The sequence below is a fragment of the Engystomops pustulosus genome, chromosome 2 (genome assembly GCF_040894005.1).
Source record: "Engystomops pustulosus chromosome 2, aEngPut4.maternal, whole genome shotgun sequence".
Lineage (NCBI taxonomy): Eukaryota > Metazoa > Chordata > Amphibia > Anura > Leptodactylidae > Engystomops > Engystomops pustulosus.
The window spans coordinates 32,303,344-32,330,410 of NC_092412.1; the positions used below are offsets into that span (position 1 = coordinate 32,303,344).

The following is a 27,067-nucleotide window of genomic DNA, read 5'->3' on the forward strand; positions in this document are numbered from 1 at the left end:
GGTAGTCTCCGTGGTCTCGTGTAGTGGTGTTGATTGCTGGTGGTGTCATGTATTGGTAATGATTGCTGGTAGTCTTGGTGGTCTCCTGTACTGGTGGTGATTGCTGATAGTCTTTGTGGTCTCATGTAGTGGTGGTGATTGCTGGTAGTCTTGGTGGTCTCATGTAGTGGTGGTGATTGCTGGTAGTCTCCGTGGTCTCGTGTAGTGGTGTTGATTGCTGGTGGTGTCATGTATTGGTAATGATTGCTGGTAGTCTTGGTGGTCTCGTGTACTGGTGGTGATTGCTGATAGTCTTGGTGGTCTCATGTAGTGGTGGTGATTGCTGGTAGTCTCCGTGGTCTCGTGTAGTGGTGTTGATTGCTGGTGGTGTCATGTAGTGGTAATGATTGCTGGTAGTCTTGGTGGTCTCGTGTACTGGTGGTGATTGCTGATAGTCTTGGTGGTCTCATGTAGTGGTGGTGATTGCTGGTAGTCTCCGTGGTCTCGTGTAGTGGTGTTGATTGCTGGTGGTGTCATGTAGTGGTGATGATTGCTGGTAGTCTTGGTGGTGTCATGTAGTGGTGATGATTGCTGGTAGTCTTGGTGGTCTCATGTTGTGGTGATGATTGCTGGTAGTCTTGGTGGTCTCATGTAGTGGAGGTGTTTGCTGGTAGTCGCGGTGGTCTCGAGTAGTGTTGGTGATTGTCGGTCATCTCATGTAGTGGTTGTGATGTACTTAATGTAAGTTCCATGTTGAAGCTCCTCTTATATCAGTGATAATATTCAACTCATTCTTCTATAGACGCGAAATAACTTTGAGAGCACCCGGCAAGAGATGGACCGTCTAATGCAGAGGATGAAGTCCGCAGACCAGGAATATCGCCCTCCCAGCCAGTGGACAATGGAGGGATATTTATACGTCCAGGAGAAGAGTGAGTGTGTAACATTTCTGTATTAGCAGCTTTTTCTTATATTTTGTGGATTCTACTCCAGCTGCAACATGCTTTAATTCTGTTTGACTTGTGATATCTGAGAAAATGTGTGTCCCCGGAGGAGCTGACCTATGGAGCCGAGGAATAATTATCTTCCCGTGAAAACGCGGAGCTGCTTAGCATTCCTTAATGTTCCATTGTGTCAATCCACTTGTCGTAGTTCTCCATTGCACGTTGTCTTGTTAACATGTGTGCAGGGCCACTAGAAAGCACTGTACTTTTTAAAGGGATACTCCAGGCATAACTGATTGACATATGTAGTGCAAGACCCTAGGAGGCGGGACATGATTCCTGGGAATTCCTGTCATACTCCTCCCCCAAGGCCCTGCTGGAGCATGTGACTTCTTTAGACAATAAGCAGATGGGCTATGGAAATACTCAATGCAGAGAGCTAAGAGCTCAGCAGTGTGAGGACCTGACACCAGGGCAATTTGAGAAGTTACAATAATGGAAGTAAAATCCATGTCTCTCTACTACTTACAACACACACAAAGCTATGATTAAACAGATCTCTAGCGTTGCAGTGTAAATCCATTTTTCACAGTCCTGCTGCTACTGACACCACACACAAATAGGTATAGTTATGTAAATCTCCAGGGCCAACACCTAACACTCTTGAAGACCTTGCTGACAGGTTCCCTTGAAGAACATTGAGTACTATAATAATAATCCAGTTTGAAGGTATTGCATGATCGATAAATAATTTTTTAACATATGTTGATTTTTGAGCCTTTCTATCTTTTTTTACTCAGACAATATGTTTTGGAGGCCTCAGGGATTACACAGTATCTGTTTTGCCTTCTTCCCGTCCTGTGGTGTCTTTTTTTTTTGTATATCTCATTTACATTTACAAGCGATGCAATTACTATGTTCTGCTCCTCGGTTAATAGCTTACACCATGTTTGTGACTGCACGCCTTGCTGCATTCTGAGCCTCGCCGTGAAACATCTGTAACATTATTTCAATTAAAAATCCATCTTTATCCAACGTAAATGTTGTGATCCATGACCTAAAAGCCAGAGGATAGGGAGGGAATGACACTACACGGCTGCATTTCCTGTACAGTGCTCTCCCACTGTATCCTGACATATAAATAGGGGGGTATGTGTAACCTGCAAGCTAGATTTTAGCCTTAAAAGGGTTGTACGAAGTTGGATTTTTATCTCCTATCCACAGGATAGGGGATAACAATTTGACAGACGCCTACCTATCATGATATCCCAAATATTCTCAGTAATTGAGTGGCCAGTTAAAGGAAATTTAGCAATAGGCAAGAATCTGATGGTAGGTTCCTACTAAAGCCCAAAACCAGTGGTGGCGAACCTATGGCACGTGTGCCAGAGGTAGCACTCGGAGCTCTCTTTATGGGCACCCTTGCCATCACCCCAGGGTAGAATTTGCCAGACAGGACTCAAGGCCTCTTGCAGTCCCAGGCAACCCAGGACCCCAGAAGGAAGCTACAATGATAATCCAAACATCTTCTCCTTCTTTCTACTGTATTGGTGTCCTCAGGTGCCTATACAATTTAAACCTGTGAAAGAGCAGGTAATAATAAGTTAATGCTTAATTTGTCACATTGGCACTTTGCGAAAAATACGTGGGTTTTGGTTGCAGTTTGTGCACTCGGTGTCTAAAAGTTTTGCCATCACTGCCCTAAACTATCTTTCCCTAATTGTTTAACCTGATCTAAACTTTAACTTATATGTAAATTTTCGGTAGAGGCTACTGGGGCATGATGTAGCCTCTACAGATAATGGAGTAAAGGTTACTCCACGCCCCCGTAGCCTCTGTTGTCCCCACTTCCTTTGCAGGGCCGTCGGTTTCTTCAAGCACTGCACATGCCCAGTAGACCCTCCAGTGCTAGCGGCTGACCCTACACGCACATATGGACACTGAAGGAGATAGGACAAAAGAGGCTACCCAGATGTAGGAGTAGCTTTTGCTCCCAAAGCCCAGAGAGGTTACTCTATCCCTTACAAGCCTCTGCCAAAAATGTCCATATTGGTTAGATAAAGTTTAGATCAGGTTGGGAAGTGTCATAGAATAAGGTGAAATATAGTTCAGGGCTTAGAGTTATTCTAGGAACCTACCATGAGATCTATCTTAATAGGTAGTTTTGTGATAGTAGGTTTCCTTTAAACTTGTGTCCTGCTCCTCCATTAAATATCATTAGGAGCTTTGGAAATTACTGAGCACAGCGCTGGGTATCTCTGTCACACTCATTCACTGTCTATGATACTGTGGGAGATAGCTGAGTGCTGTGCTTAGCAATTTCAAGCATTCCCATAGTATTGAACAGAGAGGCAGAGGCAGACATATGAACCTGCCGCTTTGGTCAATTAGCCGCTTCAACCCTCGTTCTTATGATTGGCAGGGGACCATTTTGTGATCAAAGTTTGTACAACCCCTTTAAAGAGCACCAATGTGAAATTTCCATCATTTTCTCTTAAATGGTCACCAACTTTTCAGAAATCCTTGTACAGGTAAGTCTAAGAGATTTTTTGGGTGGAGACCTATCTGTTGTGACTCCCCACCTGCCACCTGCTCACACCTCCCTCTAGCCCCTCCATAGACTTCAGTGTTAAGTGACCCATCAACACAGTTGTGTCTGTCTTGTTAGCAAGATGGCGTTCAGATGAAATTTCAATTCGGTTTATCAAGAGGGGTGTGAACATGAGAGAAGAAAGTGGATAAAAATAAGATATTTTGTTGAATTAAGTTATGTAAGTATGTGATTATTAGGGCAATCTAGGGCACCCTGGCTGTTTACGAAATAGGGAGGGCAGAGTGGCAGCCACCAAGTCCATGGTTCTGGAATCTAGGGTGCAGTAACATATGGCAATGACTCTGATTCTACATCCAGTATAGTGATATTGTATCTGTAAGTAGAGGGGTAGCAGCCAAAGCAGCTGCTATGGGGCCCACAGTGTCAGGGGGGCCCAGCATCTGAGGTATTTGGTGTGTATATGCTGTATGTGTTTATATGGTATTGTATATATGTGTGTGTGTGTGTGTATATATGTGATGTGTATTTGGTGTATGTGTCTGTGCATATGTGATGTGTATATGCTGTATGTCTGTGTATATGATGTATGAGTGTATATGGTACTGTATGTGTGTATATACTGTATGTATGTATATATGGTGTGTATATACTGTGCGTGTTTGTAACTCATCTGTGAGTATACAAAAATGTATATTTTTTAAGGGGTCAGGGGGGGCCCATTCAGAAGCCTGCTATGGGGCCCTGCCTCTCCTAGTAGACATATATTACTGTGCCGTATTCATTGACTGAATACTTTTGTGATAAATGCAATGTTTGCACACGTTACCACAAGTTAACCTTTAAATCCGTCTCATCTGGGTTAGGTTACAGCTTATTTTCCCAGTGCCGGTCTGTGGAGGATACTTATGGTTTGCTCATACAGGATGTGTTTGTGTTGCATTAGAATCAATATGTTCTTAGACACCTGTAACCTGCAGAACGCCTCTAATCCGACTGCTGTTCCAGCTAATGAGCCCCGATGGGGGAAGCAGCTGTTTCTGTACGTTGCGTTCTACGTGTATTGTCGCTCTTGTGTCCTGGAAACGGGGCCAATGCAGCGCGTAGTTCCAGTTCCCAGTAACCCTAATTATGAGTATGGCTCATTATGACGGGGAGGGGGGTCGGGGCGTGCAGGTTGTTTGTTAAACTGAACATTGGTGAAAGGTCAGGGTCCTTGGGTGTCCTCCAAGACCTGATTTATTCATCATGGCTGAGGAGCTCCGGTTTTAATAAAGTTTAGGTTTTAACTTTTTGCAGGTTTATCTATAACAATGCAGTTCTAAAAGGTCCAGAACTAGTAAATTTTTTAGCTGTGTGCAAAAAAAACCTCACATAAATAAATTATTTTCCCAGAAACTCCTCCACTCCCACTTACAGACAGTGTTGGGGATTTCACTGTAATAAAGTTGAGCTGCAGTACCAGCCACAGTCGATGAATAAGGGTGGCGCTGTTCATGGAAAAAGGCAGTCCGATATTTTTATATCTCATAAATTGATGTATAATTGTGTGGTCAACATTTTATCTCTTTACATTTACAAGGACCCCTCGGGTTTACGTGGACGCGCCATTACTGTACATACGACAAAAGCAGCAAAACTTTTACGATGAGCGTTTCCGAAACGAAGTCCGGGGGAAAAGTGGTGAGTTTAGTTATAAAATATATTAGTATGTTGCAATATTAGTATATTATGGGTTTTCCTATATTTTAATACTTTTACCAAATTTTTCGGACTATAAGGCGCACCGGATTATAAGGCGCACCATCAATAAATACCCTGCTAAAATGTCTAGGTTCATATGTAAGGTGCACCAGATTATAAGGCGCACCTGATTATAAGAATGAATGACCAGCAGGTGGCAGACCTGTGCACAGTTCAAGGCAGCTGTTCTCTGTAAGTACGGTTCATATATAAGGCGCACTGGGATTTTTTGTGCGCCTCATAGTCCAAAAAAATATGGTACTTTATGCTCTAGTCCATGTAAAATAGAAGCAATTATGAAATAATCTCACATTAAGAATATTGTCATATTGTGTTATCAGCTCTTATGCATTTCTATGTGTCTCCATGGTTACAGACAACAAACAAATTATGTGTAGTCTGTTCCTGTAATTTCCCTTTTTACCTGTTTGCTTGAAGGGACAGATAGAAGGGCGTTTCCTCATTTAGTTCACCTATTAAATAGGACAAATTTAGAACAAAATGTAGTTTAGTTTTGAACTAAATCGTAGTTACAGAGAGTAATTTTGCTATAATCAGGACTTGTTGAATCCATGGAGATACCCATGTGTAGGTGGGGTTTTCATAAAGCCAACCCCTTTTCAGGGCCAGGAATAGGTCTCTATGATCAAAATAACCCCTTAGGCTCTATGATCAAAATAACCCCTTAGGCTACATTCACACTACAGTATGGGGGACGTATATACGGCCGACGCTCACGGCCCTGTACGGGAGCAGTACGGTGCAGCACACGTGCGGCACCATACCGCTCCGTACCCTGGGAAAAGATAGGACATGTCCTATCTTTTCCCGTATTACGGCACCGTGCGCCATTACTTCCTTTGGAGAGGGGCGGGGGTGAGCAGCGGTCACCTCCTCCTCCTCTTCCCGCGATGCCGTGTGCCCGCCACGGCATCGGCGGGCTCACGGCAGTGGGAATGTAGCCTTAGTCTGGAAAATCCCTTAAAAAAAAACCTAACACTGGATTCTATCCTCAGTAGTGTGGATATGGACATATGTTTATTAGGACCTTTCCATCTGTAATTTACTTTAAAATTAAATTTTAGATTTAATAAATGAAGCACAGAAAGTTTGGGTATTACCAGAGCCCCTCCTGGCTCCGGGTCTTGAGCTTTCACATGCCCCCGAAGCACTTGTGACCCTCCAAGCCAAATATTTTAATATTTTTCAGAATAGGGGGCAATTTAACGCTATGGAATACCCCTCACTTTCCCAGTTAATTAAAAAATTGGTAATGTTAAAGTCCGTCTACCAAACTGTGTTTCTTTGTGTATATATTTCTCATAATTCTTTTTATCTCTTTTCTTTATCTCCTCCCCAGAACGGGCTGGTCTCAAGCACCCCAGAGATGTTCAAGCTGAAAATGTGCATCAGGCGCAAAACAGACTCTATAGACAAGAGGTTCTGCTTTGACATAGAAGTCATAGAGAGGTAAGTCAGTGTGTGGCAGAATTCATTGGGGCAAATTTACGTACCCGGTCCATTTGCGATCCAGCGGCGCATTCTTTGCGGTGGATTTGGGTCTTCCGGCGATTCACTAAGGCAGTTCCTCCGACGTCCACTAGGTGTCGCTGCTGCGCTGAAGTCGGGTTTTCGTTCGGCCACGGTCCCCGATTTCCGTCGCATGATTGCCGGGGCCGATGCACCAAAATCCTGGGGCAATACAGGGAAAATCGGCGCAAAACGGAAAAGTTTGCGTAATCCGCCGGTAAAACGCGATTCGGGCACTTAGTAAATGACCCCCATTATCTTTAGTTTTGTTTTTTTTTGGTGGACAAAATGTTTAGAATTGATACATTGTCACCATGTATACACACTTGTTAATAATACGATTTAAATAAAATAGGTTTTTACCCTTGTTTCTTGCTGGCCCAAGGAAATACTGTGCATTTTCCTTAAAATAACTTTCTGCTGATACCAAACTATATCAGGATAAGTGCTTATAATACCCTTATAGGGTCACCCATATTATACTTACCCTATGTATTGGCCAGGAATGGCAGGTCAATCACTTCCTGCAGCAGGACATCACTTCCTGTAATGTCCAATGTCCTGCTGGTTTCCGGCAGAACGAACCCACACCTCCTGGGTGATAACCACTACCACATCAGTGTTTGGAGGATATCCTTGGCACATCCCTCCAACTACTCATATGGGAATGGTTATCATGGATGGGTCTCGTGTATACAGTAATGTACTGCCTCCCTCTATCTGCTGGAAGGCAGCCGATTAAGGACGTCACATGAAGTCCGGGTGACTACAAAGAAATGTTACCACCATAAGTATGATATGGGTGACCCTATTAGGATCTTATTATTACCCTGGTAAGTTTTTATTAGTGGCCTATCCCTCTAAACATTCAGTGTTGGGTCACTGTTGCCTCTCAGTACCCTCACACTGCCTCTGGGATACCTTGGGACATCGTAATTGAGGCTTTTACGCCAATAAAATTCTCCCTCCCATAAGAAACATGATTGAGGGCCACCCCATCTATCAATGTTTTTGCTCAGTACTGTCTGTATTTGCATATTTTCTCAGAATCCCCTAGTGGAGGGTCAATGACACCCACTTGTCAATTTATTCATAAACTTTTAGGAACGTAAGAACATCACATCATGGGTAGAAGTCATCATTCTCCTGAATTGTTATTTCATTTCAGAAGAGCTGAAAAATCCCACTTAAAGGCGGATCTGATCTCCATTTTTGTTACCTGATGATATTTCTCATGAAACAAATTTAACACACTGTGATAACAAATGCCTCGAGTCTCAACTGTTCACGCCTCCCCACCACAAACCTCATCGGGTGGTCACACATAGACACAAATAGGATAATTCACATATCACTAGGTGATAAGCTGTCACAAGATCCTGGAGCTGAATGGGGGGACAATTATATTTCATTATATTCAACCACGTGAGGATGGACACCCCGGGATTTGTATCATTGAATGTTTTTGGAAAACCTACTCAGATGTTGTTGTATGTATTTCAGACAAGGCATCATAACTCTTCAGGCGCTATCCGAGGCAAATAGAAAGCAATGGCTGGAGGCCATGGATGGAAAGGAACCGGTAAGAGAGATTTCTAACCTTTTCTCTGTATTGATATACGCATGGATATCCACAAAGGGATGAGGCTACCGGATGGGCATGTCATGGACTATCATCGTGGCTGAGAAGATTTATAGTCAATTACATTTTCCAGATGTTTTCCTTGTTTGCTGTATATTGAGTTGTTATTTTGTTTTGTTATTATAGATTTTTTTTTTTCTTTGTTAGATTTACACACTTCCGGCCATCATTAGTAAAAAGGAAGAAAGTAAGTGCTTGTGTGTTTACTTACTATTTGTTTGCTCTCCTCTATGGGATAAGGCAAGATAAAACCAAGGTTGGAAAGGAATCCTAAAAGTATCCTAATTTTTAAAAAAAAAAATCATATTAATGGGGTTTGCCGACACAGCCATCATATTGATCAACTGACTCCAGCAACCACGCAGCGGCCTCTACTGGAGAGATGTAGTATTGAATCGCACCCGTTTTCTTGAATGGGTACCATGTAATACACGGTGGCACCAAGTCTTCCTTCAGAGATCTAACAACCCTGTGCTAAGACTAAGATTAGTCCTTGAAGAGAGGGGATCCAATTCCCTGACTTTGACCATCCCAAGGCTTTTTACGACTCGAGGTTGATTATAAGGGGCACCCCTGTAGTCGTAAGTAGGTACATAGAAAGGGTTAAAGTTAAAATTTGAAATATGTGAAGGAATGACCCTGTAAAAGTACGGTAACTCTGCTTAACTCTGCGTAACTTTTAGGATGTTGGTCCTCCATATAAATGTCTCTATAAACTAGATGGGACATCTCCAAAGGAGATATCTACAGACACATTCACATAATTCTTGTAGTCTCAGTCTATAAAAATAGTATAAGCCAGTAGGTAGTGAGTAGGTTGGTGGAGGGCTGTAGTAAATGGGGGTATACAGAAGTTATCATACCACATGTTCTTGTCCATTTAGTTGCATCATCTACTTTTTGCTTTTTCTAGTGTTTTTAAATGAAGCTGGCTTCAACTTTGTGAAGAAATGCATCCATTCTGTGGAGACGAGAGGTGAGATATCAGGTTTTCTCAGTAACAAAGCAATATAGAAAAGTGTTGATTACTAGAAGGCTGAAAAAAACGAAAGCCTGATTTTACTCAATACCAAATATTCAACTCGTCTTAGATTGCCGATAGCTTTCATGTAAATTTTTGGAGCGGTCCTGGAAGCTGAGATATTGACTGGTGGTTGGGTGTTACTGTGCTAGACACTTCTGTCTACCTGTCAGATGAAGGAAACACTGTGTTCTCTGGCAATCCTAACTACCACACTAGAGGTCAAAAAGTTAAAAATTTAATTTTAATCAAAGGCTATTATAAATCAAAGGCTATTTTCAGTTGCGGCTATCAGAAGAATGATGTACGTGACATCTTGGAGTTGTTGGCACTGTGGCAATGTCTTGTCGTGGACTATCCATGGTACAGACAGGCACATTGCTATAGGGGTTAATAGGTATTGTGGCCACTTCCAGAATGGCTCAAAATCCCAATTTTATGTCCATCATGAAAGATATAGGTTTTATAGATTTTCAATGGGCCCTAGTTGGTTAAAGATGGGCCTCTGAAGGCCAAACCCCCGGGTAGGTACTGTGTATTTCTTACCTGCATCACCTATTCTGTTTCTTCAGGTATCACTATTTTGGGTCTATACAGAATCGGGGGAGTCAACTCCAAAGTTCAAAAGTTGATGAATACCGTTTTTTGTAAGTATCGTTTAATGTGAACCACAATCAAGGTCTCTTAGGTCTAAGACATGATCTCTTAAGCTTTTCCCCCATGTAAATACTACATTCACCCATCAGATCCCCAAAACTGGAAAATCCATCTTATCACTGCATCTGCATTTACAAGAGGGGTTATCCATGGCTTTAGTCACATACAGCGCTTATAGACTCCTGTTATTTGGATCAACGTTGGCCCCAATTTTCACACCCCCAACAAGCAAATATTAATAACCATATGCATTAAGAGAAAACTCCTCTTTTAAACTAGACCACCAGGAGAATCTATTTAACCGCAACTCAGAATTTTTTTTTTATTCACAAATCATTAGCTTTTAGGGTGTAGATCCACTTTGCCTATTATCTTGATTACCTATGTGCAGCAGTATCTTTGCTATCCTCCTCAGTTTAGCCTATTCCTGAAGTTGATGTTTCCCCTGGCTGTGCTGATTAATCCTATGAGTACAATAGTGATGTGTCGTTCGCGAACGAGACTGCTCTAAGAGCCCTCTCTTGTTCGTGAACGACGTGAGCCGGCTCATCTCAGTAAAGCAATGGCTCAATTTACCCCACCCAAATCGGCTCGCCACAGCCCCTTTAACTAGATACAATGGGGGTCATTTACTAAGGGCCCGATTCACGTTTTCCTGACGTGTTACCCGAATATTTCCGATTTGCGCCGATTTCCCCTGAATTGCCCCGGGATTTTGGTGCACGCGATCGGATTGTGCTGACATGCACGCGACGGAAATCGGGGGGCGTGGCCGAACGAAAACTCAACGGATTCGGAAAAACCGCCGCATTTTTTTAAAAAAAGTGTCGCGGAGCTTGCACTTACCTTCACTCAGCTCGGCTCGGTGTATTCCAGTGCGTTCCGGGGAACTTCAGCACAGCAGCGCCACCTGGTGGACGTCGGAGGAACTACCTTAATGAATCCCGGGCTGGACCCGAATCCACCGCAGAGAACGCGCCGCTGGATCGTGAATGGGCCAGGTAAGTAAATCTGCCCCAATGGGGTTAAAAGTGGTGTGGCGTGGGGTGATTGACTGGCCTGAAGCTCCCTTTCATATATTTAATAGGGAGCCGTTCAGGAGCAAGAATACCCAGCTCTTCCTAGTGAGCGGAGCCTAATGAGCCAGATCACTAAGAAGAGCTGTAATTCCCTTCACTAGAGTACATAGGGGGTCATTTACTAAGGGCCCGATTCGCGTTTTCCCGACATGTTACCCGAATATTTCCGATTTGCGCCGATTGTACCTGAATTTCCCCCTGGATTGTGGCGCACGCGATCGGATTGTGGCGCATCGGCGCCGGCATGCTCGCGACGGAAATCGGGGGGCGTGGCCGAACGAAAACCTGACGTATTCGGAAAAACCGCCGCATTTAAAAACCGAAAAAGTGTCGCTTGGGGAGCGCTTACCTTCACCTGGTCCGAGGTGGTGCATTCCGGCGCGATGAGATGACTTTCAGCGCAGCAGCGCCACCTGGTGGACGGCGGAAGAACTACCTTCATAAATCCCGGCCGGACCCGAATCCAGAGCAGAGAACGCGCCGCTGGATCGCGAATGGGCCGGGTAAGTAAATTTGCCCCATAGAGTTTACAGGATGGTTTCACAGAGGGGTGGGACTGCTGCTCACAGAGGAGGAAGGAGGGGGAGGTTTTGTGACTGTGCTCTATGTGTGTAGCTACGAGATGTAGCAGGGCCAAGTGTGTATGTCTCCTACACAGAATAGTAAGGTAAAATGTCTCCCCTGTTCCCTCTCAGTTCCTCCATCCCAGGAGGTTACAGAAGCCCATTACAGCTTCATTGCAAATATGCCTTTCTGCTTTCTCTAAGCATTTGCATTACAATATGTTACAATTACAATTGTAATATTACAATTGTGTGTTATAACTTACCTGGCATCCTGACAGTATCCTCTGTGTGATCCTTGTGACTTGCTCACTCCTCAGCTCTCAGCCCCCACTTTTGTGCTCCTGTACAGCTCATCCCTCTCCCACTGATGTCATCTCACCAGGCTGTGAGCTCTGTAAAGGAGCAGGAGGGAGGAGCTGTACAGGAGCACAAAGGCAGGGGCTGAGAGCTGAGCAGTCTGCAGCACAAGCAGATGTCACATGTTGTTTTTTAAAATGCGTCCAAACCAAAACCCAACCCCTGGGACCACACAGAGGATTCTGTCAAGATGCCAGGTAAGTTAAAACAAACAATTATATTGTAATGCAAATGCTTAGAGAGAGCAGAAAGGCAGATTTGCAATGCAGGTGTAATAAGCTGTAATGAACCTGGGACAGACCCGAGATTCCTGTTGTCTGCTAAAATGTACAGACTGTGCATATATATATATATATATATATATATATATATATATATATACACTGTTCTTCAGACAATATACAAAAAATAACGTAAAACACATAGTAAAGAGGAGGACAATTATGTAGCAATTCCTGGTTCTCTCGGTCCATTCACCGGATTTACTGACAGTAAACATCTCGTCAAACACGGCCAAAAAAGTCCAATAACTATAAATGGGCAAAAAGATTGCATAGATGTAATGTAGTATCAGGGACGGGATGACATTGTCAGATCACAGCGTAACAACCTCTTGTCAGATACGGATTTAGAAGCAATGCACTTGTGAATACTCGTTCCGAAGGAGGTATAATGGAAACTTGTAGGATTTAGATCTTCTGTTACTTCGAAAAAAATAATATTCTGTTAATTCTTAAAGGAAATGTTCACATCCTAAGGAAAATATGTACGGATAGCGGCCCAGTACTAGCCTCTCTTCTATGGGAATGTCCATAACAACTAGTCTTCTTCTATGGGAATGTCCATAACAACTAGTCTTCTTCTATGGGAATGTCCATAACAACTAGTCTGGGATTGATTACTTTGGTCTGAATTTAGTGTTGAATTTCTCAACAAATTATACTACACAGATAAAAAGGTGCTCAAATTATTTGGTCCCAGAGAGCTAGTGTACTGTATAGGTCAATGCCAAAATCCTTTGCCGTCTGAACCCATAATGCTGCTGGTGGGCAACAACTGGTATGTGATTAATGCCCCTGGTGGCTTAGGGTAAGGAATAATGGGAAAAATTTGGTTGTGTATACAATGTGGTAGTATTGTAGGATTTATTCTTAAATATGTTTTCATTTTTAGCCCCTAAAGCGCCTCCTGATATGGATATTGATTTAGAATTATGGGACAATAAGACCATAACAAGTGCCCTGAAAAACTACCTCAGGTAAGTCATGACTTGCCCTATACATTGGAAATGCTGCGGGTCATCTTTCATTGCAAAATCCATAATCAACTACTGCATCGCCATATTGATACATTTTGGGAGAAAATTGTGATAATCAAACTTGTTTGGTAATTGATTGGAAATCGCCAATTGCTGGTGTTACCGATGGGTGTTTGCTGCAAAATGCAGCAAACACCTACCTAGTATGGCAAGGGCTCAGCCCGTGATCCCTCTCTATCCTCCCTCTCCCAATGAGCGCCATATTATTAAGAGGTAAAGGGTTAATACGGTTTCTCTTTCAAAGACTCCATTTTGAATTTTGACATCTCACCTTTTGGCTATCAATCCCATGATGCTTTCAAACATCATCATATAACTGACTATGACAGAAAGATTTCTTCTGACTAGTAATACAATGTAATTATCTGTCTGTTATATGTTCTCCATACCATAAGCATACAGTCAGGGAGGCTGAGTGGTGAGCTCTTTATTTATAACAGTGTGACAAGAACCTAATTACTATTAGTAACTGTGATAGAAGTTTCTGCCGCCCTGTGACCTCCATAGAGTTAGCCCAAGTATGTAAAGTGTGTCACTGGGAGAAGGCTCCCACTGCTGGGCAACCCCTTTAGGCTACATTCACATCTGGTTTTATGTATATAGTTCCTGACGTATGCGCTTAACATCTATGTATAGACATATACTGGCAGGCGGGGACATCCTTTTGCCTCTGTCTGTACAGTATAGGTCAAACACCATGGGATCAGGCAATAGGGGATCGCAGCATCCTTTTCCCGTCCTCCGCTGAGTGTACACTCAGGGAGGTCTACAGTGATCTCAATGGGGGTCATTTACTAAGGGCCCCATTCGCGTTTTCCCGACGTGTTACCCGAATATTTCTGATTTGCGCCGATTTCCCCTGAATTGCCCCCGGATTTTGGCGCACGAGATCGGATTGTGGCATTTAAAAAAATATGTGTCGCGAAAATTGCACTTACCTTCACTCCAGTGCGTTCAAGTGCTCTTCAGCACAGCATCGCCACCTGATGGACGGCGGAGGAACTACCTTAATAAATCCCGGCCGGACCTGAATCCAGCGCAGAGAACGCGCCGCTGGATCGCGAATGGACCGGGTAAGTAAATCTGCCCCAATGTCTATAAAAGGACAATGACATCACTGGCGAAACACCCTGAACATTGACTACAGCCAATCACTGGCTGCTGCTGGTGTTCACTCCTCCCACATTCTGGAGGGATGGAAGGCCAATGGATCCAATTGCATCTGTATACTCTGGGCTACGTCTTATCCCTCCATTGTAAGGACACGTTAAAAATCCTCCCAATGGATCCAAATTTGATGTCTATGCAGAGTATATAGAAACTCCACTTAACCCTTTACATGTAACAATTTTATATTTCAATGCTTATACATATTCTAAGTGACTTGTGATTTATGTATCTCCAGATGTCTGACTGAGCCCCTCATGACCTATAAATTGCACAAGGATTTCATCCTCGCTGTCAGTGAGTAGATTTTTATTGTTCTATTTATTATTGAAAGGTTTTATGATACTGGGAAAGAAAGATTGGAAAGATAATAGTGATCTGGGGTCTGGAGACAGGACAGGGAGCAGCTTTGAAGTACTCTACCTGGCTTCTTGGGCCCGCAAGTCTTTTATTATATAGTTATCCTGTTTAAAGGAGCTTTTTCATTTAGAGCTTAAAGGGGTTTTCCCATGAAAGAAAGTTCTCAAATTTTAATCCCCTAGTGATGTTTACACAATAAAAGATAATTTTTTTACCCCTTACTTTACAATTTTACTATTTTTTATTGGTGTTTTAGCTCCTATCACTGTGTAAAATTCCAGAATTCACTGAGCAGACGTTTCATGATTCCTCTAGTGCTATGAGATGCTGTGAGCTGACAATGTGCCTAGATTATCAGGGTCCAGGTTTATCTACACTTTCATTTACCTTCTGAACATTGTACTAGTATCTGACACATAGAAAAAGAGAGATGAGACAGATCAGAGATGATTAGATCCATGAGATGGATGTAAAACACAATGATACACTGAGCTTGTCTAACTCACCTATAACACTCACACAGTCAGTTGTGCTATATGCTTCCCGAAAAAAGACCTTATCAGTCTGTAGCTTGTAGAGTGAGTCTCTGCACACTGCTGCTGCTGCTTTCCACTGGAAGTGCCTGTGTCTGAGCTGGTCTTGTAATGCAGGGGGGGAGGCAGGAGGCAGAGAACACTGCAGCCGTGCAGACAGGAGAAGCTATTCATGAGAAGAATCTGACCATAGTCAGAAGATTCACAGTCGTATCCAGGGACAACCAAAATTGTAAACACCAGGGCTGATAGAGACCGGTTGGAATTATATATGTGAAATGCTGTATTTTAGTTAATAACAGTAAATTAGAAAATGTGTTATTTTATTATCCTAAGTATATTTAAGAATCTTGTCTTTGTGGAAATACCCCTTTAAAGAGTATATGAGGTAATAGAAGGTGAAACATCCTTTTAAAGAAGCCCCTGAATCTTAAAGGGGTTGACACGGTGAACTTTGATCCTTAATTATGCCAGGTCTTTAAGCTGCCATTTACAGGTGCTTGATACTAACATTTATGCATTAGGTAACCCAAGCAGCCAATGCAATCGAAGAGTAAGGGTCGGCCCACAAGGCAACAAGTTCATGTGGATTTTGTTATAAGCAAGTGAATAAGATTTTAAAAATGTTTTGGACATTTTGTCATATGAAAATTGCCGGTGTGGATTTCTAAATCCTCATTATACGGGTTTCAGTCTGGTTGCAAATTACTGCAGAATTTCAGTCCACAGTAAATCTGCAATAAACTAATTTTTCGTTCTATTTTCTGCGGTTTACTTGTAGATCCTCACTATTGTATATTCTCAAAGTGCAAAAACCCCCCCAAAAATGACGAATACCCGTCTAACCAATCTTTGCCGATTCTGAACACAAAAGAGGCAGGGGATTGGTGAGCGGTTTAGCTCCGCCCACACTATTGGACATGTGACCTAACACTAACTATAACCGTGTTTTAAGTCCCCGTAATGCACTTTTCTCTGTGAAATCGGGAACTTACTTTTAGACTTGAAGAAAGAAATAAAGGTCATGTAACTTTGGATCAATACAAGAAAGGATGTATAAAGTGACTGAATACTCTGTTATTTCCTCTACAGAATCGGATGACCAGAATTATAGAGTACAAGCAGTACACGCCTTAGTCCACAAACTACCGGAGAAGAACCGTGAGATGTTGGACATCCTAATTAAGCACCTTGTCAAGTAATATACCCTTCACACGTCTTCCAAACAACTTTATTTGTCAACCCCAAAAAGTTTTCACTTTTTGTACTTTATATTAAAGCTTTCACATTAAACTCTGTTATTTGTGGCCAAAGTTAGAGCTTATCCTTGAAGAATGTGAAAAATGCCACCGCTTGCCAGGAATTCATAAAAGTTGTTAATATTATAAATATTTTTGGCCATTCAGGGTATCGCTGCACAGTCAACAGAATCTCATGACTGTCTCCAACCTTGGAGTGATCTTTGGTCCTACACTGATGAGAGCCCAGGAGGAAACCGTAGCAGCAATGATGAACATCAAGTTCCAGAATATTGTCGTTGAGATCTTGATAGAACATTATGAGAAGGTATAACCATGCAATATGTTCTTTATGGTTTATTAACCACTGGTTTTAATTTTTAGGGAAAGTTTACACAGAATCTGAAAACTTGAGACTTGAGTTTCACTTTTAAATGGTTCACTTGGGGGTCAGCAGACCTCTTTGTCTGCTGCTTTGACTATGACTTATCAGATATGGTACGACGAAAGTGCGATCCGCGACCCTTAATAAATGAGCCCCAATGTCTTTAAGGATATCAAAAAATTGCCCGGTCTGTTTTCTAGAGGGCAGCCATTTTTCTAGCCGAGAAGGGGTTAAGCAAACTAGTAACAACTGCCAACAAAGAAACTTTTGATTAAAGAACATTGAAAGCTCTCAGTCCATTGAGCGCGCACACTGAGGCTCACAGCAGGCGCCCACTTTCTGCTCGGAAAAATTAGTTTTGTAACAAAAAAAAAATGTGTTTTCTAAAGATAAAACAGAGGACCCCTGCTGTCCCGACAATAAAAATAAATAAGTGACCGCACACATTAGTCACTGCATTTACCACATCCATCAAGCCACAAAGCAGCTCAATTATATACTTGTTGTTTTATATCCTATGTTCAATATATTACATGAAATTTTTGGTTATTTTGATGTTAAGTTGTTCTTAATTACCAAATCACAGGTATAAATAACCAAAATTCTTAAAGGGATCCATTATGGTTATGAACCAATGGAGTGCAAGCATGCCCTTACGCATCTGAGGTTTACGGTCCTAAATCTGTTCCAGTTACTTGTTCCCATGGCTCTTGGTTGGTTTGTTGACTCTTTCATGACTGCTACAGCCAATCATTGGTGACCTCTTTGACATCACTGTCTCGTGTCACCGTGGCCTTCTCTTGTGATCCAAGAGTCCATTGATTTGGTGCAATGATCCTGTGATCACCATCACTTTCAGCATGGGTGATAAGGTCAACTAAAAAATGGGAAAACCATCATGGGACCAGAGTAAGTCTAAATGCACATGACTGTGTTCTCACCGGGGCCTGAACCCGACCAAAGTACACACCCAGATAAAGAAGGAAGGGCGGGCGAGAAAGCACCTCTCCGCAGGAAGCTAAGCAACTACACAGTGGGTCAGGTCAAAAATAGTACCTGCTCTATCTATGTTGGCTAGCCACCTTGGTCATGGTGCAGTGAGACACTGTGTGAGATAGGGTATGTTGTACCACTATGGGGGCCGTAATCCGGCTGAAATTCTTTCTACCTATTCCAACATCCCAGGGGATTTTCAAAAAAACTTGTAGAACCTAGGATTACTGACCTCAGCTTTCCCTAAGTTTGTATATTACTATTCGTAGCTATATAAGGCCAGGATGGGCACATTTTTTTAACAATTTTAATGCACATGTCATGTTTTCTAGTTTGATAACTTTTTCTGTAGTAATGCAAAGGTTATCAGGTTTTGTAATATTTTGTGGTTATTTTTTAACAGATATTTCATACAGCGCCAGATCCAAATGTACCACTTCCTCAGGCTCAGCCACGTTCATTTTCTAGACGGACCAGAGCAATCTGCCTGTCTACAGGTCCCAGGAAGCCTAAAGGGAGGTACACCCCGTGTCTGGCTGATCATGACAGTAAGTAAGCTCTGCACGGTACTTCCCTTTAATCAAAGAAACTCATTGAGCTTCATTAAATGGGTATTCCAGGAGTATTTCATTGATGGGGTATCCTTAGAATAGGTCATCAACATCAGTACAACCAATGTATGGGTCATCATAGGCTTGATAAGTGGAATCAGTGCTTATGGTAGCACTGCAAAGGCTTCGAAACAGCTGATCCGGGCTTTTGTTGGGTTTTGGAGGTTGATTTAAGTTATTTAAAGTTGGGAAAACCCAAGTTTAACTACTCTCTTTGGGGCGTTCTTAATATAGGGTCTCTTGTTCAGGGCCTTTCGTCCATTAAAAAAAGTGATAACAAAGAACCCCACAGTGTAAGGCCTAAGGGATTTTTTCACACTTTTCATTTGAGTTTGCCTTTAAATTTGAGCACAATTTTGACCAACACAAACTGTATTTTTTTCACAGGTGACTCTTACAGCAGTAGTCCAACCAGTACCCCGATGGGCAGCGTAGAGTCCCTATCTTCACATTCCTCCGAGCAAAATGTCAACTCGAGATGTGCATCGTCCCCGCAAAGAGACAAGATAGGAGGAGGAATTCCATGGGTAACCTCCACACCATCATCTAATGGTCAGAAGAGTTCAAGTCTGTGGACTACAAGCCCTGAGTCCAGTTCTAAAGAGGATGCTTCCAAAACAGACGTGGAATCGGACTGCCAGAGCGTGTCTTCTGTTACCAGCCGGGGGAACATGTCTCCACCAATTGACCTGACCAAGAAAGGACATTATGAACTGTCTGGGCTCAAGCGCTCTGCTGCATCTTCTCTTCGCTCGTTACCTTCTACAGAAGGTAGATCCATATAAGTAACTTAGATGTACAGGTTCCACAAGTTTAGATGTTCATTTTTGTCTTGTGCTGACCATTTTTGACCCTACATAATCTCTGACGGTGGTGATTGTGAAGGAGCCGTCTAAGAAGAACACACCATATTTTTTGGAGACCGCCCATGTTCTTAATCCCTAGATGAGTCACAAATATCAGCCTTGGGTCTATGAGCTCTTCAGGGTACCATGACCAATTTGATATGCTTGTTGAGGAGTTCTAGCTCTTCCTCTATGCCTGATGTCTTCTATAAAGGAGTTCTGAAGACAACCCATATCCATAAGCCCCACAGGCACTGAAGCCATCCAAGTAACATGAAGAACATGAAGATCTTTCTAGATTATTAGACACCTGATGACACTACATTTCTCCTTCAGTAGCCGAAATGTTTCTTCACAGAAGTCTTTTCCTGACAAAATCAGCTGATTGCTACGGTGTCTTTACTATAAAAAGTATATATATATATGTATACGTACATATATATATACGTGTTCTAATATACCCGATTTCTGTCTGATTTAATACAGGTATGAAAAGTAGAACTCCGTCTACGCAAAGCTTAACATCAGTGGACCTTAAAGACATCACAAAGCCGTACCCTGATTTACCCCCTAAAGGAATAAGGAGGAGACTGGACACTGGTTCTAGTAACGGGTACCAGAGACCTGGATCAGTGTGAGTACTTTACATATGATACTACAGATTCAGCACTGGTAAACATGATTGGCTTAACACAATAACTCAGTCTTTCATGTATGGTGGATAGAGGGAACTGCCCATTTTCTGTGATACCTAAATGAGTTGAGACATTTTCAGTACAGTGCTACATCTGTACAAATGACAATATCAGACCAGTATCTTTTATATTTTAAAGAATGTACAGCAAGTATTTTTTCTTTATTGAGTCACACAAAATATAAGTTGCTGGTGTTTTGATTCTCTCTCAGAACGTCCACCTAATCTATACAGTGCTGGTGGTCACACATGCTCAGTAGCTCAGTCACACTATCTGGTCCTTCTTGTACATGATTCCTGCTCGGGTACAGGACATCATTAGTTGGATATTTTCGGAATAAATCAAAGGAAAAGTAGGGACAGTATAACAATTAAGTTACATATTTACATGCATGAGCACTGATGTGTGTGTGTGTGTTTTTTTTGTAGGGTCGCAGCCAAAGCTCAACTTTTTGAGAATGCCGGATCATTGAAACAATCCACTCCCGGACGGTAAGGTTCAGTTAATTGGAGAACAAAAACTTTATGGTGGTCTTATTATTGTTATTTCTTTGGAGTTGGTGGCACTTAACCCTTTAAAGGGGTTGTCCTGGAATATTCTATTGATGGTCTATCCATTCCAAACCACAACATATACAAAGCTGCGGTAATTCTGCTGCGGACAGCAATTTGATGGGGGGTGCTGGGAGTCAGATTCCCACAAAAATTAGTTTTTGTCCCAGACAACCCCCTTTAAAGTTATTTTACTAGTAATAAAATGTATCAATGTGTTTAGGATTAACCCCTTAAAGGGGTATATTGAGGATATGAAATAGATGCAGGACCCCTTTCTGGGACTTTGCTGTATCTATACATCCCATTACTATATCATTTAAGAAAGCTGCGGTGACCTCTTAATCCATTTCCCACCTGGCGGCAGGGGACCTTCTTTTAAGATAATTATATGGATCCTAGAGGTGGAAAACTTAAAGGGGTTTTCCACTTTCAGCAAATATTGATATTGTTTGTGTAACAAAATTTTACATAATTTTCCAATATACTTTCTGTATCAATTCCTCATTTTTTTTCTAGATCTCTGCTTGCTGTCCTTCACAGTTTACTTCCATTGAACAGAAACCTGTTCATGGTCATGTGATGTCACACAGGTGCACAACTTACACACAGCTCTGATTACTCTCTGTGATACTAACAAGCTGTGCACCTGGGTGATATCACATGATCATGGACAGATTTCTGTCCACTCGAAAAAAATTGTGAAGCTTTCCATACACTGACAGCCAGCAGAGATCTAGAGAAATTAAAACAGAAAGTATATTGGAGGATTATATAACTTTTCATTACACAAACAATATCATTTATTTTCTGAAATTGGACAACCCCTTTAAGCGCATGACTATATGCACCCAACACTGTCTGGACCTTTTCATATCATTAGAAAGAGTTAATAGAAGATTCCAAGTATTTCCAAACAGGAAATGACCCTCGGGAGGAAAATAAAGCCATAAACGTGTCTGACCGCAGCGAGTCAGTAAGTCATGGGAAATATGTCCACATAATCCAGAAAATATTAATAATTGTTGACTTTCACAAATTAAAAATATCCTTGGGGGGGTAATTACCGGCACCATGTGACCAGACGTCCTGGTGGGGGATGAGGAAGTTATTATTGGCTCCCTAGGGTCCCACCTGTATATTGTCTGCAGCCAAGGGGGCAACTGGTGCTATACAAAACTTACATCCCACTTGTCAGCTGTATAGGTAGGGGTATTGTATAGTACGGTACAAATATACAATACAGTATACCTCTATGGCGTCATCTTGGGGTCTGTGACAATTATTTACTACAAATATAAAAATTAAAATTAAATTTCATTTTTTAACTTTAAATTATACATCTGACCAACTGGAATCTGTTGCCTTTCAGAAAGACAAAAAAAGGACCTTATAAATTACCATTATAAATTGTCGCTAGAGATCTGTGTAATCACACCTCTGTGTGTGTGTTTGGTAGGAGCAGCAAGGCTGTGAGAAAGCATTTGCATTCCAGGATTGTCGCTGGACATAAAGCACTAGGGAGGTTGCCTTACACTGTAGCGCCCTTAGATCTCTGCATTAGACTGCTCCACTGCTCTAGGTGAAAACTGTTGTCGGATCCTGGATTGATACAACAGCAGTATTTAGAGGTGAGGGAATATGTAGCGGCCCAATGCACTGAGCACAGAGAATAGTGGTGAGAGGACACACCCCCAGTGCGAAAGTGTAAATCAGTTTTTCACAGTTCTGCAGCTACTACTAGTCATAGTAAAATTCAGGAGTTATTTTGTCAACAAAAACATCCAGAATCAAGTAATCCACATTACTGCTTCTACAACAGTGGACTGTGTTCTGCTTTCATCCTTCACTTTTCAGAGCCAAAGAGAAAACTGCAGAAATTAAAGGGAACCTGTCACCAGGGACCTCATCCTTTCTGCTCATTTACAACCCCTCCCTCCTGCTCCTTCACTCACACAGGGACAGAGGTCACCCCATGGTGAGCTGACATCAGCAGGGGAAGGAGAGGTCGTAAACGAGCAGCAAGGAGGGGCTGAGAGCTGAGGAGTGAGCAGCACAGACAAGTCAGATGTTGTTTTTTTTAAATGCGTCCAAACCAAAGCCCAACCCCTGGGACTACACAGAGGATTCTGTCAGGGTGCAATTATATTGTAATGCAAATGGTTAGAGGAAGCAGAAAGGCAGATTTACACTGTAGCTGTAATGGGCTTCTTTAGTGAAAATTAGGTCCCTGGTGACAGATTACCTTTAACATGTAGGCAATAAAAAAAACCTGCAGTGTTGGTGAGGGCAGGATTGTGTATAGTGGGCAAATTTTAGAGATAACCCCCCTTTTGCAATGACTCATTAACAATACCCTTCACCTGCACTTAAATACGTTGGAGTTCCCCTTAAATTCCCCTTGTATTTCTACTGCCTGTTTATTAATCACTTCCAGCCTCGGAACCTTTCTGATCTCATTTACTTACAAAAACCTGTAAATTCTGCTTTATATAATTGAACATAGAAAAGCGCCCCCGATTATAGCTGATTACTCTCATTTACTATTGCTCTTAATATTTTTATTTTTTTTTTGTAGCCAAGCCAAAGCTATGTACTCATGTAAAGCGGAGCACAGTCATGAGCTGTCTTTCCCCCAGGGGGCGATATTTACCAATGGTAAGTCTGTGCTTTATCGAGTACTTCTTAAAGGGACGTGGTTTTCTTCTGTATTTGATCTTTTACACATTTTATAACTGCGATATTTTTATCTTCTGATACAGTACAGTTGTAATTATACTGTACTTTGCTATATGTGTGTGATTTTACAGCCCACTGTAGCTAGGACAGTATAACCTTCATCATCATATCAAACATCTCTGTTTGCTGTCAATGAATCTTTAAATGGGTAATCCGGGATTGATTTGTTGATCACATATCTTTATATATATCAGATTGGTGAAACCTGTGCCCCCACCTCTGTATTCGCTCCCGAGCACAGCGCCATACATTGTACGGTGGCTCTGAGTGGTATAGCAGCTTAAACTCATTTACTGTGATTTCACCGGCTTGGGTGGCCGGTGTCAGGCCCCACCATTCGGATATTTATAAATAGGATTTGTGGTTCTGGATGTGATCCAATATGGTAGATCTTCCTTCACCGAAAGCAAGCAGAGATTGTAACTACTGTACGGAAACATATATTATTATGAATAAAGTCATACTTGCCAACAGTTAGGGGTGACTGGTGGAATGAAAACATTTTTGGTGGTCGGCCACAGTTTGACCTGAATGTGATATGCCCATTTTTCTGACATGGGCTCTTAAAGGGAATGAATTGGGTTTTACAACTATCCCCTGTCCTGATGAATGTATAATCAGAGGGTTTCAACTGCAGACCCCACACACACACACACTCACTCACACTCACACTCACTCACACTCACACTCCAGAGCAGAAGACCCCAAGTAAGTCTGTCCTTCTGTAAGGTGAACTGGAAGACCCATATAGGTCAATGGTGCCCTAGCATGGGTCAGGTTGTGGGACTTTGGGTCCACCATTCTGTGGGTTTCAGGGATGTTTTAATAGTTGAACCCTATCCTGTGGATGGGCGATTCATAAAAAACCTGATAAAACCCCTTCAACATGCCTTTTTCAAAGGTTCTGTGCCACATATATATGGCAGATATCCCATCTGATACTCATCATAATTATGCCATACTGGTCATATTGGCCAACACTTCCAGTACTCTGGGTGGTCTTTTCTTTCGGGATCCCCCCTGTCGTTGGCAGTACAATAAAAGTTGACTTTGCCGTCTTCGGGGTTGTATTTCTCCAATGACTTGGATTCTCTTCTCCGTTCAGTGTACAGATCTGTAGAACCGGGCTGGCTGAAGGCGACCTACGAAGGAAAGACTGGGTTGGTTCCAGAGAATTATGTTGTCTACCTCTGATGATGGATGTTCAGACAGCGCTATCTTCATGGTATCCATGGTGACAAATGACAAGACAAAGACTGTATCTAATATGGGTACAGGGATCTACCAGCATTGAAGCCCTCGGTTGGCTGTAGACTTGTGGACTCTTTGAGTGTCTGTCCACTGCTTAACTCTTGCTATGAAGAATTTAGACTTGATGAGGGACGGGATGAGTATAATATATATAAATCTATGTATTTAATGCTATGAACAATTCCGGAAAGGATGAAATCCGTGAGATATTTGGTACTCACCTGATGGAGAACTTGCACTGACCACCGGTACTTGACCCATCAATATGTACAGAGGTGAAACATAAAGCTCCCAATGCAACATCACTGACCATTCTCCACCTACTATTATCCTTGCCACCTGACCGGGATTCTACTGCACTTGTGCCAAACGGGGACCTCAAGGGCCAATCAAAGGACCTTCTAACCAACTACTTGTTGTGGTCGTTTCCAATCCCCCTATGGTATATTTGAATTGGAAAGTTGTCACCCCTACCTACCATGGTGTGATTTTAGGTTGACCACGGGCTTTTGGGCCTCCCACATTGATTTGTAACCTCTGCACCCCTATAACTCATTGGCACAAGGGTTTGATGATTGAGCCAAGTGCGTCTCCATTAACTGATATTTATGGTGACTATATTTTTATTTTATCTTCACTTGGTTGTTACTATTATTCGACGAGTTCATGTATCTGCAGACCACGATTGTTTCCTCCATGAAGGCTGAAAGTTGCTTTCTACATATTGTGTTACTTACAATGTTCACATACCTCCTGCATAGAACAAACCATTTACTTTATGCAGATTTCTACATACTCCACCCAGTTTGTGTCTCATTTTGTTGGGACAGTCCTATGAAAGATAAGATAGTAGGTAGGCACCTGACCACCACATCTAGAGAAGGTTCCATAGTATGAAATGCAGAGTAGAGTTCAGAGGGATGTAATGATGTCATCAGGAATGAAAGTGATGTCACTGTGTTGATGCAAATTGATCGGAGTATATCCAGTGTAATATGAAGGGATTTGCCTTTTAGATTACTTGAGTAGAAGGAGATGAAAACCACCATAGGACCTCCCTCATGCATGGCCTAGTGACATCCCAATATTTGCCAAATGTCTAGAATTTTCCAAGAACAGTCATTAATTTTCATTTGCAGTCCCAGCAAATTCAGGCAACAAAAAGTGGGCGGTCCCACCTGGTTTAGGAGTGGGAGTAACTGATACGTGGACACGGGGGAGGATTAAGACTGCCATGGGCATGGGGCTGTATGAATATTATAGCCCCTACATGGGGAATGGAAGATGTGTCCCTTCTGCCTTCCTTCAATCTCCAGTTTTAGACCCTTCAAAGGTCCTGAAATGGCTCTTGTGTACATGTGTATTGAGAGCAGGAACAGATGTACGAGGAACAGTATAAGATTTGGTGGTTGGTTTAGGCGGCCATGGGCCACCTAGAAGGTTTGGAGCCTGGGCTACTGCCTAAACCACCTATATTATTATCCACTCCTGCGTAGACTGTTCCGTGAGAAGCCTTGGAGTGGAAGCTAAAGATTCTGGTTTTACCAGGTGTAATGCTGGTAAGTAATGTATTCCCCTACACATAATCCAAGGTCCAAGGTGAGGCCTGCATAAGACTTGGGGCCAGACTGTAGTTATACACACTCATCTTGCTATACATCATACAACGTCTTCCCTTATATACTGTTAGAGCATGTGATAAAAACAGGGACGGTTGCAACGGTTACAACGCATCACAGGAGACGTAGTTTTTTCCTTTATTTATTTTCTGTTTTCCCTCATAGCTATTTATTTTCTAGTTTTCTTAGGAAATGATAAGTTTAGTTTTGAGAAATTTCTGCACGAGGGGAATATCACTTTAAGGGGGCTAAATCTTAATCCAAAGCCAGAATTATCATGATGGCGGCCTACCGTGTCTATCAAATAAGCACCTTCATAGAGGTCAACACAAGTGGAAAGCTTCATGTACTTTGCACCATGTCGCCACCTGCAGGTTAGGAGGTGTAACATGCAAAAAAAAAAAAAAAAAATCATCAGCCGGGCAGTTCTTTGTTGAATGACCATTAAAAGGGGTTTTTAAATAAATAAATGGCGCCGCTATTTTTAACAGGATGGAGCTGGTATTGCAGCTTATCCCACGTAAGGCGAGTGGAGCTGAGATGCAATAACAGACGCTGCCTATGGATAAAAGTGGCTCTGTTTTTTGGGAGTTTTTTGTTTTTTAAGCCAATTTAATGTAATGCAGACCCTTTTATACGTCTTTCACCGAGCTGGATTTCCATTCAGTCACATGTACGAATCTTTTATTTTTT

At 42.2% G+C, this 27,067-nt stretch overlaps 1 protein-coding gene across 1 annotated transcript in view; it reads left to right on the forward strand.

Moving 5' to 3' along the window:
- ARHGAP42 (Rho GTPase activating protein 42) overlaps nucleotides 1–26,800 on the forward strand; it is a 201,969-nt gene extending 175,169 nt beyond the window's left edge. Inside the window, exons 8-24 of the mRNA XM_072134180.1 lie at nucleotides 782–911; nucleotides 5,057–5,157; nucleotides 6,578–6,687; nucleotides 8,251–8,329; nucleotides 8,537–8,576; nucleotides 9,303–9,365; nucleotides 9,983–10,057; nucleotides 13,243–13,327; nucleotides 14,793–14,851; nucleotides 16,540–16,645; nucleotides 16,854–17,013; nucleotides 18,467–18,611; nucleotides 19,062–19,445; nucleotides 20,006–20,153; nucleotides 20,643–20,705; nucleotides 23,344–23,423; nucleotides 24,610–26,800. Coding sequence (XP_071990281.1) covers nucleotides 782–911; nucleotides 5,057–5,157; nucleotides 6,578–6,687; nucleotides 8,251–8,329; nucleotides 8,537–8,576; nucleotides 9,303–9,365; nucleotides 9,983–10,057; nucleotides 13,243–13,327; nucleotides 14,793–14,851; nucleotides 16,540–16,645; nucleotides 16,854–17,013; nucleotides 18,467–18,611; nucleotides 19,062–19,445; nucleotides 20,006–20,153; nucleotides 20,643–20,705; nucleotides 23,344–23,423; nucleotides 24,610–24,698 — 1,917 coding nt within the window. The 3' untranslated portion in view covers nucleotides 24,699–26,800. The remainder of the gene's footprint in view (nucleotides 1–781; nucleotides 912–5,056; nucleotides 5,158–6,577; nucleotides 6,688–8,250; nucleotides 8,330–8,536; nucleotides 8,577–9,302; nucleotides 9,366–9,982; nucleotides 10,058–13,242; nucleotides 13,328–14,792; nucleotides 14,852–16,539; nucleotides 16,646–16,853; nucleotides 17,014–18,466; nucleotides 18,612–19,061; nucleotides 19,446–20,005; nucleotides 20,154–20,642; nucleotides 20,706–23,343; nucleotides 23,424–24,609) is intronic.
- Nucleotides 26,801–27,067: the final 267 nt, after the last annotated feature.